This window comes from Ambystoma mexicanum, chromosome 3q, assembly GCF_040938575.1.
Source record: "Ambystoma mexicanum isolate Mex_15411 chromosome 3q, UKY_AmexF1_1, whole genome shotgun sequence".
Taxonomy (NCBI): Eukaryota; Metazoa; Chordata; class Amphibia; order Caudata; family Ambystomatidae; genus Ambystoma; species Ambystoma mexicanum.
This window is the reverse complement of record NC_090926.1, coordinates 145,906,241-145,926,509: the sequence shown is the minus strand read 5'-3', so window position 1 is coordinate 145,926,509 and position 20,269 is coordinate 145,906,241. Positions and strand designations below refer to the sequence as shown.

At 45.7% G+C, this 20,269-nt stretch overlaps 1 protein-coding gene across 3 annotated transcripts in view; it reads left to right on the top strand.

Annotated features, from left to right (window-relative positions):
• AGAP2 (ArfGAP with GTPase domain, ankyrin repeat and PH domain 2) overlaps positions 1 to 20,269 on the top strand; it is a 1,175,901-nt gene that overhangs the window by 898,798 nt on the left and 256,834 nt on the right. For all 3 annotated transcript variants that reach the window (XM_069653347.1, XM_069653346.1, XM_069653345.1), the window contains exon 6: positions 7,923 to 8,057. In XM_069653347.1, coding sequence (XP_069509448.1) covers positions 7,923 to 8,057 — 135 coding nt within the window. The remainder of the gene's footprint in view (positions 1 to 7,922; positions 8,058 to 20,269) is intronic.

The window sequence follows — 20,269 nt, the reverse complement described above, 5'->3', positions numbered from 1 at the left end:
TGGCAGGCTGAGTCGGGAACCAGAACCAATAAGCCAGAAGACTGCTGGTGCGTCACGGCTACAAGGGCACCAGATGGTGCATGAGCGGCTGGGAGCCAAGGAGAGTGGGCCACACAGACTCAGTTGCAGCTGGCAGAAGTGTGGCAGCTACTCTGTGGCATACGTGAGTGCAAGATTATGTTCTCTTGCCCATGGCTTGGCGGCTCACACAAAGACATGAGTGTCTGGTTGAATAGTGCTCACAGCACCAGTGCACCACCATGGGAGTAGCTGCATTGTCAGCAGCGCCCTCAACTGCGGCAACAGAGTGTCCAGGGACCACTGCAGTGCGTTTGAAAGACTTTACGGCTGTGATGAAGGGTACACCTCTACGCGAGCTGGGAGTGAGTGCTATGGACCCGCATGACACAGGAGATGTTGCTGGGCCAGAGGGTGGAGTCACAATGTTGACGTCGGTCGGTGCGTTAACGGATGCACACTGCCAGCGTTCTTGTTAGGTGACACGCTACAGTTATGGTGAGCATCGAGCAGAGTTGTTGGTTGCGGGTCAAGGATGCCTAAAATAACGGTGGCGGCGTTCGGGTGACACCGCGGAGGAGTGCTTGTACAGACAAGGGCGTTGAATGGTCTGTCGCCGGGTTTGCTGGTGGAAGAGAGGATGGAGACCGTATCGTGCACAGAGGTTCGTCGTTTGCCACAAGGAAGGTATTTCTGTGTTAGCGGTGAGGGGAAAGAGGGAATGTGCTGATGTCGGAGGTCTAATGAGGGCCAAGCCTTGCAGGAGTATGTGGTATGCACAACAGTAGTTAACCCAAGGCCAACGTAGGCATAAGTATAATTGGAATATGCCTGTGCAATATATGTTTGTCTCTCTATTGAACCCCTTTAATTATTTTCCCAGTCCTGTTCTTCCTTTACATGGCAAGCTACCCCTCAATTTTAACTCTCTGTGCTCTCTTCTTTGTAGAGACACATGCTTAGGCCCAGAAGAAGGCAGCATCTACTGCCTGCCGAAACGTCCTTGGACCAGCACTCCCCTTGCAGTCCATACCACGCCATCAGGAAGTTATGTTCCAACATTGACCTTGGATTGGTCTTTACTCACCTACTGCGACCATGTAGTGGTCGCTCCTGTATCCAGAACAATTTGTTTAAACTGGTTGTAAGCCAATGATGCAACTCACGATAGTCAGAAATACACACACCTTGGTCTGACCACACTTGGCTCTTAATTTGTGAGTTGTTGATTTTGATACAGGTTCATGTATATACTAACAGTTTGGTTATGAATTCTTCTGTATACCATGTATATTTAATACAGAAGTTGCTCTGTACTGTATGTATATTTGTATGTCAATTGTCCGAGAATGCACTCAAGTATGCAATCTGTGTATCTCTCTGTGTATTTACTTGTCTGAATCAATGTCTGTTGAAGATTAATTTGTCAGAAAATATCTGAAAATACAGTAAATAAATAGCGGCCGCTACGTTAACCGCTTACCTGTTCTAACACATCTGGAATGGTCCATATATAGCAGTCTAGCTGAGTGCAAGTTAATTAATGAGGGTCTACTCTGTTAATTGAACTTTCAGGGCTGGGACGGGGCTTATTCAAGTTTTAGGCTAACTTGGTTATAGCCACTTTCTTATTAATAACAATCCATAATGAAATTATAAGTTTGCTGGTAACATTGTGCACCGGGAGACCATACCCCCTTTTGTTCCTCGGTTTGCACAACAGCGGCTCCACATGGGGGTAATATTTGTCCGTCCTGTAATAGATTTGTTGGCATTGTCAAGAAATTGGACCCGGATCTTTGGAAGTTCTACATGCAGCTAAATGATCTCAGTGTTACAGGTGAGGAATAATTTAGGGTGTTGTGTTTGGGGGTATGTCATATTAACTGGGGGTTTGCTTTCTGTTGTGGCCCACAGGGACCCTTTGGTAGGTTAGTAGGGCTGGCAGGGGTTGATGTTTGTCAAAGGTTTGTCATTTAAAAATGCTGTTTGTGTTCAGAGTTTTAGTTTTCATTTGTTTCAGAATGCAGTGAGATATTGCGTTTACTGGCATCAGAGGGCGTTTTGCCTGTAAGTAGTTAGTTTGGGATAATGGTTGTAGTTGGGGTCTGTGCTCTGCTGCTTACCAGTTTTGCAGAGAGGCGCTGCAGGGGTTGCTCAATAGTTTTGATGCCTCTTGTGTTATCCAAGGGGTTTGCACAGTGTGTCAGTTGTTGCTGCGCTTTAGGTTTGATCTGTTTTGTATTTTATGTTCTATGCTGCACTGTTGTTTTTTATTTGGTTTCCCTGGAGATGCTCAGCAGGGTTCCAGCTGGCTGCAGTTGTGGGTCCACCTTTTGTCCTTGCCTCTTTTGTGGTTCTTTCATTGGGTTTGCGTGGTGGCCACACATTGATTTCTGTGCGGGAGTTGAACCTGTGGCTGTCGGGTAATCTGGTATAGGTGTGTTGTCTGTGGCGAATTTCGGCGTTGCATGTTTTGTGTGCGTAGTTGGTGGAATATTAGCGGTGGAAGAGAGTTGGTGCAAATCTTTCTTATGACAACAGTCAGCAGTGCAGCTGGATGCAGTTCGAGGACTCAAAAAATTGTCCTTAAAAAGAGGAACGCTGGATGATGCTTGTGTAGCACTCCTCCTAGCTTCTTCGCAGGGCTCGTGTCCTTTCAAGGTGGATGGCCCAAAGCTCAGGAGGGTGTTAGCAGGCAACAGCCTTGTTCTTTGTCCAGAAACTCTCTGGCATTTCCCACCTAGGAAGCTTGCTGTCAGAACCTCACAGGGCATGCTGTGTGCTGGCTGGGTACTGGTTCTGGAGCTGCTGGATGGGTCCTCTGAGTCTGGTATCTCCCTCTGTCCCTGGGAGATGTGTGGGGTGGGATCTTGCTTCCCCCTTGGAATTCCTGGCCTTCCTTCACTGGTGGAAGATGTAAGGTAGACTGTATCTTCAGCTCGGGTCCAAATGAGTCCTTCTTCTTACTCAGATGATCTGCTAAGTGAGGGGTTCAGCCCTCTTTTAAAGCCAAATGGGCCTCAGTGATTGATGTAGGCTAGGCCCACCTTAATGATCCAATCCTGGGTCCCCACCAACAATCTTCTGTTAAGCATGAGACCAGGACCAGAGCGCTCTGTAACAGTGCAGACAACTGGAGGACAGCATATACCTACGTCCCACTCATCTTCCTGTCTGTTATAGATCAAAGTGTCTCTCTGGTTAACTGAGCCTTCTGTGACTCTTGATTAAAGCGCAGGTTTTCCCTTGAAGCATGTTCTGAGAGCAGACTTCCTGTCTCCCCCAAACCACATACATCTCCCCTCTGAAAGGGGTCAACTCTGCAGGGGTTTGCCTACGGTAGATAGTGGACCCAGGCATGCATTTTGCTACTTTTCATACAGCGGGGCGGGAACTAGCTTCAAGTTGACACATTGCACACCAAAGGGATGGTATTCTTGCCTCCCTGTTGTCTCTCCGGCAACCAAGCCCACTCAGCAGGCTTGCCTCAATTATTTCTCATTAGTATGCACGGCCACCAGCTGGAGAACAAAGGAATGCAGATCCATGGAGACTTTGATATTTTAATGATGCTGCTCATGGCTAGAGGAAGGTGTGCTTTCCCCCTTCTTGGAACGCTTTGATGTACCCAGGGCTGTCACATTCCATGTGATTATCACATGGGAAGACAGCGTCTGTAGGGTGTGTCTTCCCAGAGTACAGGTGACTATGTGTTTGGTGTGGGAAGCAGATGAAATGGGCGCAGAATCGCTGCACTCCTTTCTCAGATGTTGGTCTCCCATCTTTCATTTTCATATATCAGAAAACCCAAACAAATCCAGGGGAGCGCACACTCCCTGTGTGGATGGTCGAATTACTCAGTGTGACAGTTACATCGTGGAGATTGAAGTTGTGGATGTGCCAGTGCCTTACTGTCTGGATACCTACTTATGTCACTTACCTGATGTCTACCTGCGGACCAGTAAACTTACATTAAGTAGTCTGGGTCACTGTCTCTTCCTGGCCAACAAACCTACAATAGAATACCATTGCAGGCAGAACAACGTGGTAGTGATGAGACGACATATTGAGGGCTGCCCAGTGTGTTAATAGTGAGATGTAACCATTGGGGGTAGTACAGTATGTTCAAAGTGAAGTGACTCAAGGAGAGCAGCCCATGTTAACAATGAGATGACATAATTGGGGACATCAGAGCGTGTTAACAATAATATTACATCATTGACGGTAAAGACACTACTGAGGACATCACATTGTGTTATCAATGAGACGACCTTGTCCAGAGCATGACCATGTTAATATGAAATTAAACGTTTTAGGACATTGACGTTGGTTAACAATGAGATGAGACAACTAAGGACAGCCCAGCGTGTTAACAAAGGGGTCACACCATTGAGGGCTGCACAGTTTCTTTAAAAATGGAATGACATTATTGAGGACAACAAGTGGGTGTGAACAATATGACACTAACAATGGCAGCACCCTATTCACAAAGCGATGACACATGGACAGCAGCAAGCTGCATTGTTTATAAAACGATAACACTTCAGACAGCAGTGTTTTGCATTCTTTTAGTGTGGAAGTTCACCACGGCTTTTCATTGTGAACATCTCGATCTAATTCTTGGTGGCGTGCACAAGAGCATTCGTAGGGCATTAGTAGGCGCCTAATGATGAAACACAGAGGTCTCTGTTCCCCTTGTCTCATGCCCTGCCTGCTGGGCGCATCCATTTGTTATGTGAGGGCACCTCTGCTGTGAGGTTGGCAGGTTGCTTTGAGGGAAGAGCTGAGTATTAGTCGTTATTGATAAAAGTCCTGTGGATTAAGGCCCAGCTAATGGTTGGGTCAGAATGAGACTTGGAATGGGGACAGTACAGGATAACTAAATATCATTTCTGTTTGCTTACCTCTGTGTTTTATGGTTTCTGCTGCTGGTAGGCATAGGGTTTATCTCCCTCCTTTACATGGTGGAGCAGTGGCATCATTGATATTGCCATTTCCTATTGGACAGAGGTTGGACCTGCTATGAGGCATTCCTCCCTGCAGTGGGCAGTGCTGCATTGTTGATATTATGCCACTTGGGAGGACCCTATGAAGATTAACATCCAAGAGAGCAATTCTCTGTGACAGTTAATGGTGGCAGGAATTTGTCTGAAAAACTGAGGTTGGAGTTGGTGATTGGAATTTGGCAGTAACAATATCCCGGTAAGGGGATCAATTGCAATGTCCTAAGACTAGAACCTTTCATTTCAAAACTCCTGGGGTCCTTCCTCCTTCATGGGGGTAAAATGCCCAACAGAATGCAAATGCAAATTGCAGATATAATGAGGATCCACATTTATCTGCATATATATGCATTTATATTACAGATATGAAGAGGATCCTAATGTTTATGCATTTATATTGCAGAAATAAAAAGGATCTGCATTTGTATGCATTTACATTGTAGATGTAAAGTGGATCTGCATGTATACCCATTTACATTGCAGATATAAAGAGGATCTGCATTTGTTTGCATTTTTGCATTTACATTGCAGATGTAAAGTGGATCTGCATTTATGTATTACGACTTACTGGCAATCAGAAAATCCTTTGAAGACAGAGAATACCACAGGATCCGTCTGGGGCATAACCAATGGCATGTTTTGATACCTGGTGTCAATGAGTTTACAGACATTACTGACTGGCAGTTGTCAGAGGAGGGGTTACATTCAAAGAATAGGGACAGTGAGGTCTTCCAAGTTGGTTTCCATCCCATATGTTTTTGTCCTATGGCCATTTTGTGGTTTCAGTCACCAGCAGGCTTCCCTTTCGTTGCATTCATGGCCAGTGCTCGAATATAGTGAAGTTGGGAGATTAGGGCCTTACCCCTATGTCCCTGAGATGTAGTGTTTCACTGTGTGTGCCTCAGCAGGTCCTCAGCTTAGTTGAGTGCCAATTGGGTGCTTTAATGTTTGGGGTAGTATTTCTTGTACTTAAGCACCATCGAAGCACTCTTTTAGTGTGGTCCTAGGCACTTGGTTTATGAAGCTGGCCTTGCGCGTTTGCGCGATATCTTCTGGAGCGCCTTCTCATGTTCTGGTATACTCCCTGTACTGTGACTGTGTGCCGGCATAGCACTGCTATAGCACCTGATAGGCCTTTCTTGAAAAGGTTTGCTGACCACTGATACCGTGCCATATCTCCTGGCTTAAGTGGTTCCTTCCCAGGAGTGTTTTACAGGAGGACGGCATCCCGGCTGGTACGTGATTCTGGTAGGCTACTTGTGCTGTAACTGTGCGCCGGCATAGCACTGCGATGGCACCGCGATAGCACCTTCCTGCAAATGTTTGCTATCCCCTGATACTATGCCATATCTCCTGGCTCTGAGTGGTTCCCCCTCAGCAGTGTTTTACAGGAGGACGGTGTCACGCCTAGTACGGGGATGACACACCATGGGGAGCATTTTCTAGGCGTGCTCTATCTTGCTGAGTGGGGTTTGGCCGGTTAGCGCTCTCTGGCACCCTTAAGAGATGCCTCTCTGGTGCTTGGCAAGCAAGGCAATAAAGAGAGCTCACTGCTGGGCGCGTTTCTAATGTTTTTTGGAGCTGTGTTGTCACAGGGAGGCCTCAAACGAAGGAAGTCATCCATAAAGGGGACCATATTTATCTTTACTCGTGGGATACGTGCTTACATTTGATTTTCGGGGTCGTTCTAGAATGTAGTCCAGAAACTGCATGGTCCACTGTCCTCCCAGAACCCAATCAGCTTCAGGATAACTCGGGAAGGCTGGCTGTTCTGAGGGCCTTTTCCCCTGCAAAACTATGGTGAAATAAGTAATATGAAGGATCCATGTAGATAGTTTTGTGGTGCACATTTACTGTGTCTCTTCGGGCATTTTGTTGGTTGATTAACAACACGTGGAGGAATTTATTTGGAGTGAGTGTGTTCAGTCATATTCCGTTTCTATAGTGGAATGGGTTATCTACCAACCTCCTGTGTTGCATTTATAAGTGGGAGGTGGAGGCGTGGATTTAAGTGGAAGAAGCTGCCTCTGTTTATTTACCCCAAGGCGCCAGCGCACCAGCTGATGTAGTCAATATCCATTGGGGACACCACCCTTTACTGATATCCTACAGGGGGGTGTCATTTATTGCCCATATCGCAGGGGTACATATTTACATTTTGGCACTTGGTCCTGCATGCAAGGGAGTTGCATGGGTATCAGGTAATGTTATCCCCACCAATTATATCGCCATATATATGGTTGTGGGGTAAGGCCATAGGCAATATTATTGGTGGGGATAATTTATGGGGTAAATGGGACCGGGGTTGCAGGGGTGTCCCCCGCTCCCTTTAAAAAAATGTGGGGGTTGCAGGGGTGTCCCCCGCAGGTTCCCTGGCTTAATATCGCCACAAAAATATGGCGATATTTTTGCATGGCGATATTTTTGTGGGGATATTAACACATGGACCCGTTGCATGGAGGCAGACCACCATACAAGTAAGTCTTCCTGGGGGACGCCTCGGTACAAAAATGCTTTAAAAGTGACCGGACCAGCGTTCCAGAGTCCGCCACCTTCCCCTCTGCCACAAACCTGCATTTCCGCATTGATGGGTTATGCATCAAGCCCATTGGTGTGGAAAATGGTGCTTTGCACCTACACGGCCAAAACCTTTTAAACAGAGACTTTTAAAATCAAGAGACTAGGCTTTAGAGATCTAGAAGGGGTAAGAGGGGTGCCCAGTAGCTATTGGTGTGAAGTAATTGTGCCACTATTTGGAGAGCAAAATAGGTGATCTGTGAATAATGGAGTGCTGCGGCGTGTTTGTGTATTTGGTAAAGCGGAGAGAAGTAATAGGCTGTGCTACTTTTGTCTCCCAGAATGCCTTTGGTATGACAGGCGTTTCCCTTCATCTTGCAGACAAAATCAACTCCAACAACAAAAGGGTGGTTGATGATGCCCGGGCCAGGGCCCTGTGCGGGGACATGAAGCGCTGCATGTACTACGAGACGTGTGCCACCTACGGACTCAACGTGGACCGGGTGTTCAACGAAGGTAGGGCTCAGCATGCACGTCCTGGGGTGTGATCACCTTCTCTGCGTGTGCTGACTCTGGATTCCAGAGCCTCAGCTTCTGGACTACCTCACTCCTTTACTCAATGAAACATGAATGCCCAATCTGTTCCCTGACCAGGATCTGGTTGCTCCCACAATCTCTTCCGCCGCTTGTTTCTTCCTGTTGGGGCCATCGGGAAGATTGAGCATCCTGTTAAAGAAGAGCTTAGAGCCTCTAGCTGGGTGCGAACTCCCTTATTAAACCAGGACTTCCCTTTTTGGGGGGATCACTTCCTGTTGTGGCGTGCGCGTCTGCTGATCTGCTCAGTCGTTTTTTACGTTACACATTCACGCTACACCCAATATGAGGAGAGTCACAACAGAAAGTCCTACCGCCTCAAAATAGAACTCCAAGTTTGATACACATGACATTCCGTGGCTCTTTTTTCAACGTTCTTTTTGGAAGGGTTAAACTCTCCTCCACAGCTGTAAAAAAGGAGCTTCTGGGAGTGACAGGAAAAGGTGAACTCCACCAATTCAAGAAGATGGGGACGAAGTTCTCCTTCAATTTACGAGCTAGGTTTGAATGTTAGATCAAACCAAACGCTCAAGTTAATTGCAGAATGTGGTTATCTCGCTCAAGTGATGGGCACGTTTCTCCACAGATCCCCGGGTCGCACTGCACTCTGGGGTGGAAGAGATTGTTTTTTGGCAGGAACTCATTGGTCAGTGAAGATTCTCCAAGCGGCTGCCGGGAGCTCTGGGTAGGAAGTGGTATGACAAATGCTGATTTTGAAGCCGCCCTTACGCAGCCAAAACCAGTGGCCGGCGTACGGAGGTGGGGCGATCCAGGTAACATATGGGGAAAGGCGCTACTTGGGTGACAAGGTGTATATGGCTGAAACAGTGTGTCTATGAATGAATTCAAATGTCACAACCACCCTCCTTAAATAACTTCTTATTAAACAATACATTTTAACTTGAACTTAACTAATATGAGCAGTGCAGGAAATGGGGCACATTTCTCTGGATCCAGAATCCAACAAATATTTTCACAGATCTGGGGAAACAAAAAGGCTGTGCACGCACCACCATGCACCATTGCAGCAGCAGGGATCAGCTGTTTCCGAGCGGCGCTCCGACTCTAAATGCCAAGCTGAGAAGAGCTTTGCATCAATTTGTCTTTTTTGTTTGTTGTGCTTTTAAGTAAACTAAAGTGTAATTAACGTTATGAACGTGCAGCCACAGCAGTGAATGGGTAAGGAAGAGAGGCTGTTGTCTCTCAAGATGTGAGAATGTTGGGAAATTCGAATGGGAGGGTTGCATAAAGCTGCGTGCTGTGTCAAACAATGTCTACAAGCCGGTGATTGTATCATGTATTTCCTGCTACCTGTATTGCGTCATCCTGATAGTACAGTAATAAAACCCATAATTTGTTTAGGCTCGCATTTCTTTGCATGGTGACAAGTGTAGACTTCCATCCATACAGAATATGAAAATTAATTTGTGATCATACTCTTTTTGCTCAAGATGTTTGTATTGCGATGTATATATTGCCCGGCTAATTAATTTTGTCATTTGTGCATGCTCAAGTCATCTCTATAAAATGGAATATTATTTTAGCCCTGTTTTTTCCGCATTCTACAAGCCCATCCCTCGCCTTCCATGACTCTGCCCTAACCCGCCCCCATAGCCCTGGCCACTTTTACCCCATCCTACTTCCTCAGGGGGTGGGTTCCCAGACTTCATGTTTTCCATTTCTAGCACGGCTAGTGACAAACATGTAAAAAAGAACAGAACTACTAGGGGGACCTTCCTACAAACGGAAAGTTCCTGGCAGTTGGTAACTGAACAGAGTGACCACCTCAACCACAGGTCTGCATAAAAAAGACAAGTTTCACAGCCGCATGAAGCCAAGAGGCGCAAAATGCAGAAGTGGAAGCTTCACCCTCTGTGTAGTTTGGGGTTTTCTTGTCAGATGTGTACGTGTTGATGTTACATGAGAGCTGCATTGGAAAGGCAATGCTTCAACATTGACACTATATATGGACGATGTTTATTCATAATTCTGTTTTATTGTTTATTTTCATATTTCAAATAAACACCAAGACAACCACAGTAAATAGGAACTGATCATGAAATGAACATATATTATATCACTTGAGGATTAACCTAATGCATTGTGCTAAGAAAAATATTTAAAAAAATATATCCCCAGGACAATCCGTATTACCACAAAGTACGATCCCCCAACACAGCGCAACAAAAAACATAACTAACATCAACACACATGCACACGAAAAAGGTGTCCTCGATCTATTTCATACGCACAATACAACATAGGATTTCTGCATTAACCATGCAGCTCATTAAAAGGCGCCCATTTCTCCAAATACAGGTCTTCCTTTTCTCACCTCCGAAACATAACTTTCTCATATTCAGAAAAGTCCTGCTGATCACTCGGCCACTCCTCTACCTGCAGCTTTTTTCTAGTCTTCCAGACCTTCAAAATTTGTTTCATTGCCATCATTAAAGCCCTAACAATCCATTTCCCATTACTACATGCAACATTGCACCTGTCCTTCTCAGGTAACACAATTACTTCAGCCAGAGACCTGGGAAAGGTTATTCCCAATATTACATGCAGCCTGTCCAACACATCCTCCCAGAAACCTTGACCTCAGGTGCATTCTCTGATGACTCACTAGCTGTCGTCACTTCTCCCCAGGGGGGAACCCCTTCTCATGAGGCTAGAAAGGTAAGGCCTCTACCCAATATTCTCCCTACAAGTGGTTTAATAAAGGAGGACCTCATGGGGAGGGATTCCCCTACCAGGGATAAGGATGGCCACCGGGGTGATAGACGGCACAACATCTGACCCGAAACCTACCTGAAACCTCTAGCACCATTTCACACACACCCCTCTGACTGACACACAACCATCTGCTATTGTAACATCGTGTCAGTTTCATCAACTGAGATGAAGAAGATCATCCAAAGGGCAAAGGTCAACAGATAATGGGCGTAAAGCAGGGAACGCCTTAGGGGCATAAAGCTTGAGACTAAATTGGAAATACTGAGTGCAAATTACTGAACTTGATGATATGAGCAATCTTCCTCATGGCAGTACTTGGCAGGAGAGTGAACCAGGTGGGCCTAGCGAAAAGGGGAGAACGAAAGGTTTGGAACACAAGTAAGGTAAGGGTCTGGGACCTGAAGCAAAACCAAGCAAGTATCAAAGGAAGTCACCCTCAAGACAGTGGCAGAGATAAGCCCACTGTCCACCAAGGAAGAGTCTGGGACCGTCTCAACAATCACATTGGGGGAGAAGCATCCACTGGCCACCAGAGAAGGATCTGGGAATCTGTCCGCCGCAAGCAGTGGTGAAGTGGAAACCACTGGCGACAGAAGAAGGATCTGGGACCCCAACGAAGAGACATTAAAGCAGAGAGGAAGTCTTCCTCACCACAGTGACAGAGGTAGGTCCACTAGTAACAAGAGACGTTTCTAGGATCCTAGGAAGAGACCAAGAGAAGGGAGGCATTCTCTTGGTCCTGAAATAGAAGTCAAGTTGGTGATGCCAGGCAAAGGGAGTCATTCCCCTTGGCCTTGTTGTGCATTGTAGCAATACAAAGAGGCGATGGCTGGAAGGTTAAGAATTAATCTTAACCTCTGGCATTGCTATGGCCAACCCTCCAGAACATCGTTCTTCACCTGGCTAGCCATTCCAGCAGTGGAAAGGCCATATGGAAATCAGGCATGGCCCCACCTCAAAAGGGGCAGTCCAGCCCAAACTGCTAGGTCACAACCCTTTTGCATGAGTCCACAAGCATCCCCAGACATGTTTCTGCCTTGTTGGGATTCATCAGTGTAGAGTAGCTTGGGTCTCTAGGCCCAGCAGGCACGGGACCTGCATCTGGGCATATCCGTCCCACTCGGGGTGACTATGGCAATACAAAGAGGCGATGGCTGGGAGGTTTAGAATTAATCTTAACCTTTGGCATTGTTCTGGGAAAGCCTCCAGACCATCGTTCTTCACCTGCCAAGTCATTAGAGCAGGGGAAAGACCATATGCAAATCAGACTTGGTCCCACCCCAAAAGGGGCAGTCCAGCGCAAACTGCTAAGTCATAACCCTTCTTCACGAGACCACAGTATCCACAGACATGTTTCAGTCTAGTTGGGCTTCATCAGTGAAGAGTAGCTTGGGGCTCTAGGCCCAGCAGGCACGGGACCCGCGTCTGGGCATACCCGTCCCACTCGGGGTGACTATAGCAATACAAAGAGGTGATGGTTGAAAGGTTTAGAATTAATCTTAACCTCTGGCATTGCTCTTGGCAACCCTCCTGACCATTGTTCTTCACCTGCAACACCATTAAAGCAGGGGAAAGACCATATGAAAATCAGGCAGTCCAGTCCGAACTGCTAGGTCATACCCCTTCTGCACGAGACCACAAGCAACCCCAGGTATGTTTCAGCCTTGTTGGGCTTCATCAGTGAGGAGTAGCTTGAGTTTCTAGGCCCAGCAGGCACGTTGTGCATTGTATCAAGACATACCAGGGGGAGGGAGTCATTCCCCCTGGTTCTACTGGAACGCGTGCAGAATCATGCCAGGAGAAGGGAACCACGCTCCTGGAGAAAACATTGAGTAACAACTATTTTGAAACCTGCAAATCAGGGGAATGGAGTCATTTCCCCTGGTGTTTATGTTTGAGGGAACATTTTGGTTAAGCAACAATTCAGAAACAGGAGAAAAGAGCAACTCTCCCTAAGTGAGGAACTTTGGGCCTCATTATGAGTCGGGTGGTCCGGTAAATAAGTGCCGGTATTCGTGGATACCGGCACTTTACCGGACTGCTCGACTTCGGGTTTGCTAGTGGGGCACATGGGTTACCTCCAGCTGGAGGTAAGCCAGGCACCATACCGGCAAAAAAAGCTGTCATTACTGGCACCGGCTGTGCCAGTAATGATGGCAAATCCCCTCATGGAGTCCTACCGGACTCCATGAATGGGGATTTACATCATCATTCCAGTACTCGGAATCCGGCAGCAATGCCGCCAGACCAAGTGCCGGAAATGGTATTTCCATTTGCTGGTATCCTGGTGGCTCTACCTCCAGGATACTGGCAATCTTGTAATGAGGCCCTTTGTGTTAGTTTCCTCTTAATTTTAGAGTTTGAGGGATAGAAGTAGGTTTTGAAACAAAACGGTGGTTTATTCTTTGACCGACATCCTGACAGACTCTTTTAGTATTAATTTTGAGGCAGGAAAACCCCTCTTAGAAGTTAAGGATAGCGAGGGCCTCTTTTCCACTTTCTAAAATAAGTCTATAACCAAAATTATGCCACCTTTGTGTCAGTCTCCTTCTTCAACACCCTTACAATTCCCAAAGTGTGTGTAGCAAGGTCCCTTGTCCTTTCCACAACCCCAGCAAATATTATTGTATAGTAAACCAAGCCTATGAATTTGCACCGGTGTCCAGTACAAACGTCCCAGTACCTTCTGTTGTATGAATCTGAGCTTCAAGTCTTGTTTTGCCTTGAATCCCGCCCTCCTCATACAATCCCAGTCTTCCATTGAAATATCACAATTCAGTTCCATTGCCCACCCCTCTCGCAACTTGTTCCAACACTCAGAATATGTAGTGTTCAGGTATCACATTAAGGAAAGCTGAGAACATACGAGGCAGTGAGTCAAATATTTAACAAGTCTCTTGTCTGTCAGCCAGTGGATTGTTCATCATGCCCAGCCTATGGGACAGGAGAGATTTAAGAGTTGTTTATCTTCCCAAATTGCACTTCCCCAAGTGTAATTTACATCAGAACACAGCAAACCTCTCTATTTCTTCATTTATCAAGACATCACTAATCCTCAACACACCCTTCAAGACCCAATTCCACCAGTATAATGGCCTATTCTCAACTTAAGGCGCCGGATTATACCACAACGATGCATCATAATGCATCCATAGATTCTGGTTATCTACTAACAAGAGCTCTCTTGGTAGCTGTAATTCAAGGCAATCTCCTTCCAGCATTAGGCACCTTTTCCATTGCATGTAAATTGGTCAACGCATATGGAGACATCACCTCCTTCTCCATATCAACCCTAATTGGAAGCAAGGGCTCATCTGGCATAAAATAATATGCAGATTTCTTAAGCAGAAAAGTTTTGTTTTACTTACCAAGGTCCGGATATCCAAACCCTTATTCTTTAACACTGTGCTCTAGCATGAATCGTGGAATCCTGGTCTTTTATTAACACCCCACATAAATTCCTGAAAAACGTTGTCAATCTTCTGAAAATTCTTATTAAACTTCAACGGAAGATACTGTATTACATATAACACCGTGGGTAGAAGAGTCAACTTAATGGCATTTGTGCCCAAATATTTAGCTGCAGCTTCTCCCATTTCCTCACATCATCCAAGATCACCTCAGGTAGTTTGTTTACATTAAACTGCACTATCTTCTTGAAGTCACGCACAGGATAAATCCCCAAATATCTCCCTTATTTATTAATATTTCTAAAATAATGCATGCCAGTGTTTTTACACTTTTGCTGTATATTATTCTTACATAAGCATCAGGGTCGACCACCTGTGGCTCTCCAGATGTTTGGGACTACCACTCTCATGATCACCCACCATTGACTTTGCTGACTAGGGCTGATGGGAGTTGTAGTCCAAAACATCTAGAGAGCCAAAGGTTGAAGACACCTGGATCATGAATAAACCAATGCATGCACTAGCTGTGAGGATCCGTGCATCCTCCCACAAGCAGGGTTTGGCCAAGGCCTATCGAAAGAGCCCATAACCAGATCCTTAAATTGTCCCTGACAGTAAAAGGTGGAGCGAGCACATCATCGTGACACAATGATAAGAGAGCGCACAACGCATTACATTCTCAGAACTTGTTACACAGTCTTAACCCAACATCTCAAACTTTCTCATAAATAAGATTCCTGAAATGTATGTATCCAATATGGTCTCCACATGTTCTCACGCTCTTTCATTGGCCCTCGACTCATCTCCCGTATGAACATGGCTCATTGCATAGTATGTTACTCATCAGCATCTTATTTGGGGTCCTTTAAATAAATCCACCATATATGGGCAACAGCCTTTTAGTATGGCCATTCCTCTCGGCTACACAGAGCTGTGATATTATTCCCAACCTACCCTTAACGGTAGGGCCTCGGTTAGACTTCCAGACCATGATAATAGCCTTCCTGGCCGAAAACAATATTGCATGAATAATCCTATTCGCAACGGCTTTTAAGGTGAAAAGAGGATTGTCCCCCCTAAAGAACTAGAAATCGTGAGAGTTCATCAACTAGCACAAGATGGGCTCTCCAGCTTTTTCTCAACTGCAGTCTGCAGTGTTTGTACCTTCAGACATGACTACATCACGTGACTCATTTTCCATTTGCAGTGCTGTCTCTGTACGAACTCTTTGTGATGTGAAGTAGACATGATGTACAATTTTGGATTGCAATTCCCGATTTCTTATATAGAAGGATGTGTACACATACGCAGTAACGACTGCTCCACATGTCCCCCTCCCCACTGCCTTGGCCCACGTGGAAGACCTGGACCTATTGTCCGCGATGAAATAGACTGGCTTTACATATGAGCCTTGATCGTCTGGGCACATCACCCATCCCTCCAGGCATGTTATTTCCAGATTGCAAACGGTTCTAGCAATTATTTTAATGTTTCTGGGATCCCTCCATGGTGTAACCAATCTGGCGATTTCAAAATGGCTTTTAGCCGCAGATCGTCAAATGGGATTGGTCTATATTTGTCATATAAGTGGCCAATTGATCTTTCTCCCAGTCTTTTGTACATCCTGAGGGATTTTTCCGGTTAAACCTCATAGACCCTTGTGAGTGTCCTGCATGAGCTGCCTGGTTTTCTTCTGTTGCTTACACCTCACTCCTGGGGCAAGGGGAATTGGATAAAATAAGAACACAAGATATTCTTTAGTTTCCACCAGGATCCTAATATGAAAATACATAAAATATGTCACTGTTCTTTTCTTCATGTTCCCTTCTATATACCTACTTCTCTCTACTGACTCGCTCAGTACCTGGGCACCTCTGCTGGTTGCCTGCAGGTGATGTTTCCAAGGGAATCCTGACTCCTATCTTCCAAAACAGGTTGAGTTACTATTTATGTACGTTATAATCTAAAACTGTGAATCTGCTTTGGTGTTTCCCCTCGGATCCCTGTGAACTCCTTCCTGCACCTCAGACGATGCTGCTACTTGGCTTTCTGCATAAATGTCCCTGGGAGACTTCCTTAAACCAGAATTCTTTGATTTGGTAAAGCCAAACTGACAGAGTACTGAAATCCTCTTCTGCTTAGTCTTAATTTACCAAACGCTTTCTCTTTCCCACGCAAGGCCTCACAAACTCCTAGAATCCAAAGTATGGTTCAAGGGTTTTTATTGAACACAGGATCAGATATTGAGACTTGCAATTAATTGGTCCAAGGTTGAGGGACACTCTTGTCTTTCTATGGACTCCCACCTGCCTAGTCCAGGGGTCCCTAAACCCCAGATGTATAACTAGGGATCAGTGACTACTACTATCTAAACACTAGGAAATGTGAATGCCTAGTGGCTCAAGCCTTCTCTATAGGGATCCATCTGGGGTCCTTCTAAGGGGTCTCCATCCTATCACTCCCCAGGTTAGGTTATGAAATGATGTTTTCTCTGTATGGGCCTTAGCAGGTTCCTGGCTCGTTTCTCTCTCTACACTCATTCTCTGCTGCTCTTTTCCCTGATTTTCATTCTGCCTACTCTACGCTCTGCTCTATTCTTGCTCTCCTACCTCTCCCTCTTCTCTTCTTGTCTGTCTCCACCCACTCCCCTCATCGATTCCTCTGATGTTCACACTCTCTCCCTTCTGCCTTTGTTTGCCTCTTTTCTCCCCTCTACCCTTCCTTCTCTGCTCTTCATTCTCCTGTCTCCCCTTTTCCTCTCTCCTTTCTTCTCTCCCCTTCCTTCTCTCTTCCACTCATCTCTCTCCTCTTTCCTCTCCCCTCTAATCTTTATTATTATTATTATTATTATTATTATTATTATGGTATTTATTGAGCGCGGACCGAGCTTCGGGAAGCAACAGAGCACATTTCAGAGGTAACAACAGAACATTTATACAGGAGGGGTAGGATACAGAGGGGCACAGAGGAGGAGTACAGCTGTACCGGGTGGTGGGGAGGAGAGGGGGGAGGCGTCTAGTGAGTCAGATGGCTCTCTTCTCCCCCTCTCCTCCTTCCTCTCACTCAACCCTATAACAACACCTGACCCCTCTCACACAGAGCCCACCAAACAATCACTCAAAGCACACTCTTATTATCTGGTACCACTCTTTTCTCTGTGGAAAAAAACTAACTTCTAATAGTCTCCATCACAAACTCGTCAACGCTATGCACCACCCTCCATCCTCAGTCTTGTCTGTCGGTTTACCTCCTCTCCTTCTGACCTCATCCAAACACTCTTCACTTTAAATACTCAGAGGTTTATAAGCGCGGACCCAGCGATCGAACCTGTGTTGCTCTGCGTCGTCTTGTTTCCAAAGCGAGCGTGTTTCCTCTGCATTATCCGAGACTGATTGGAGAGAGAGAGAGCCCTTGGGGATCCCACAAGAGGGGGTGTTTCAATTCTTTCTGGAGTCACACTACAGTTTTTCTTTTTAGTCATCTTGCAGGAGTTCAAGGTTTTGTAGAAGTTGCCCCATAGGAATAAACCGGGCAAAGGCTGTAGGCAAAGTGCTGCTGTGGATTAAGCAAGGCAGTACTCCATAGGTGCAGACAAAGAAGCAACCAACCCCATGGGACCCAGAAAAGACTCACTTGAAGGGCTCAATTCCAGGTTAGAATTCCGGGCAGCTGGAGCGGGATGAATGTCAAGCAGGACTAGGGCCAATAGAAATCAATAGCGATTCGTGGTAGGTGGGGGCGGGCTGTGCAAAGCCCCACCAACCCCAGGGGATAAATACTTATGGTGCCAATTACTGAAGATTAATTTCGGGTTGGCAAGAGACCCCTAAGTACAGGTCTTCTTTTATAGGGCTGGGAAAAGAATGCTATACTTCAAGAATTCAACCAATGACCAGCAACAACACAGATGGCCAACAGGAAGAAGAATCCATGTTCTCTGGATGGCAACACACCAGCCAGAAGGAAAAGCAGTGAGAGAGGTAGGGCGGGAGGTTAGCTCAGAGGCAAGACACTTGAAACAAGACAATGCTGAGCAGCATGGGTTTGATACCCAATTCTGCGCATAGTGGACGGTGTCCAGCCAGAAGCACGATATAAAAAGACATTTCTTTACATTCTTTTTTTGAGCAGTCACCAGGAAGATGGAACAACCACACCAAGGGGGATCAGGCCAGCTTAATGAACAAGACAGTGCAGCTAGCCATCAAAGAACTGTCCCAATGAAGGAGCATTGGATGAAGGCGACCCAGGAAGGCGCAAGACAATTCTGAGAGGGTGTACTGACAAGCCACCAATGTTATAGTCTAGGGATGCTCCTTACCTTGAGTCGTTTGGTCTAAGGGAGTTTCACTGAGAGACAGCACAGCAATGAGCCCGAAATGATGCCAGCATGGGACAAACAATCTATCTAGCATAGAACACTGTTGTGAAAAGCACAGCAAGGAATTCCAGCAACCAAAGAAGAAACTGGAGCAAGTACAAAGCAACCAGGGTTCAGCCAATATGGCCATACCGGGTGCTCAAATGCACTGGCCATCTTTGTGGCAATCCTGCAGCAATTCAGTTATGTTTACATTCAGATTATTTTAATTCATAATTTGCTTTCTTCCTCATTTAGCGAAATGTAATATATTTTTCAATAACACCATTTTCATAATTACATATATACAACATAAAGCATCACATGTAACATCAAAACAAACAATATAAAACCTTGTAATAAAGGGCCTATGTGCTAACAGAATAACTAATTCTGTTTAGCCTGACTCTGCCCCAGCCAGCTCCAAAACATTCCATCGAGTCGGGGCTTTGCCTGACTTCATGTTGCCGTGTTAAACGTCAATGAAAAGATGGTGGGTGGCATGTCTGCCGTTGCCCAGTAGATGCCACTATCGCTTATATTCAGAGTCACATCACAAGTTTCAGACAGTGGAGTTGACTATTTGTTTTATGATATTCTGAAGAGAAAAGGTAAATGCGCCGGGAATTCGCTGATTTTCAGTGCAATTACTGTGCGGTAATGTCGCCGACGGTAGTTGCGCCGAAAATTCCCCATTGGGCCCATTGGGGAATTCCCAAATGGGCCCAAAGGGGAATAGGGAATTACCGTTCTGCCAAACCCGTGATCCGGTGCTAATAGCACCGGGGGGTTTGGCAGTAACGCTATTAGCCCCAGCGGTATCCCAGCGGTAATTCCGCAGGGATGCCGCCCAACTTGTGATGAGGCCCATTGACTGTTTCAATGCACTGTTATATTGCAGTATTTTCATGAAATTATTTAATTCAGTTAACTAATAGAGGAGAATAATGGATTTTCTTTAAAAGAACTAGAAGAGTATTTTCATTTGTGTTGATTTTTCAGTGATTCATTATATTAAACATCCTTTAAAATAGATTTTACTCCTTTTCATGGCACGTATGAAGACTCAACCACGTCTGTTCTTGCCATGTCTCTACGTAGGATACATGTCTCCTAAAGGACCCTGGGCTGCAGGCCGATCCTAGGTCCCGTCAGACACTTTTTGGACCCCGTACCAAATCTTATTTTGCTACTAGTTAGGGCCCTTCCCTCAATTTCCTATCCCACTTAAAGCACCGTATTTATTTATTTATTTATTGTGTATTTGTAAGATGCTTATACATCAGGAAATTGTGTTTCAAAGCACCCAAAGGACAAAGGGGGAAGGAATAGACTTGCAACAAGCTCAATTGTCTTTTGGCACTTACAATGGAGATGATATGTAGTCATTCAAGTATTCATTTATTTGGGTGTTTTGTTGGGGGCTACATGTTTCCTTGCGGTAAAATCATGGAGCTTATCCGTCAGTGAGACGTTGTGATGGTGCACGTTCTACGAGCAATGGTCATTGTCTCATCAGCTCCTATGGGTATATTATTGGAGATCCAACGAAGAGCCGCAACTCCAATGCCCCGCTTGGTGAATCTGGCACCCTCCATAGAGGGAGGGAAGTCTGGTTAGCTCAGGGC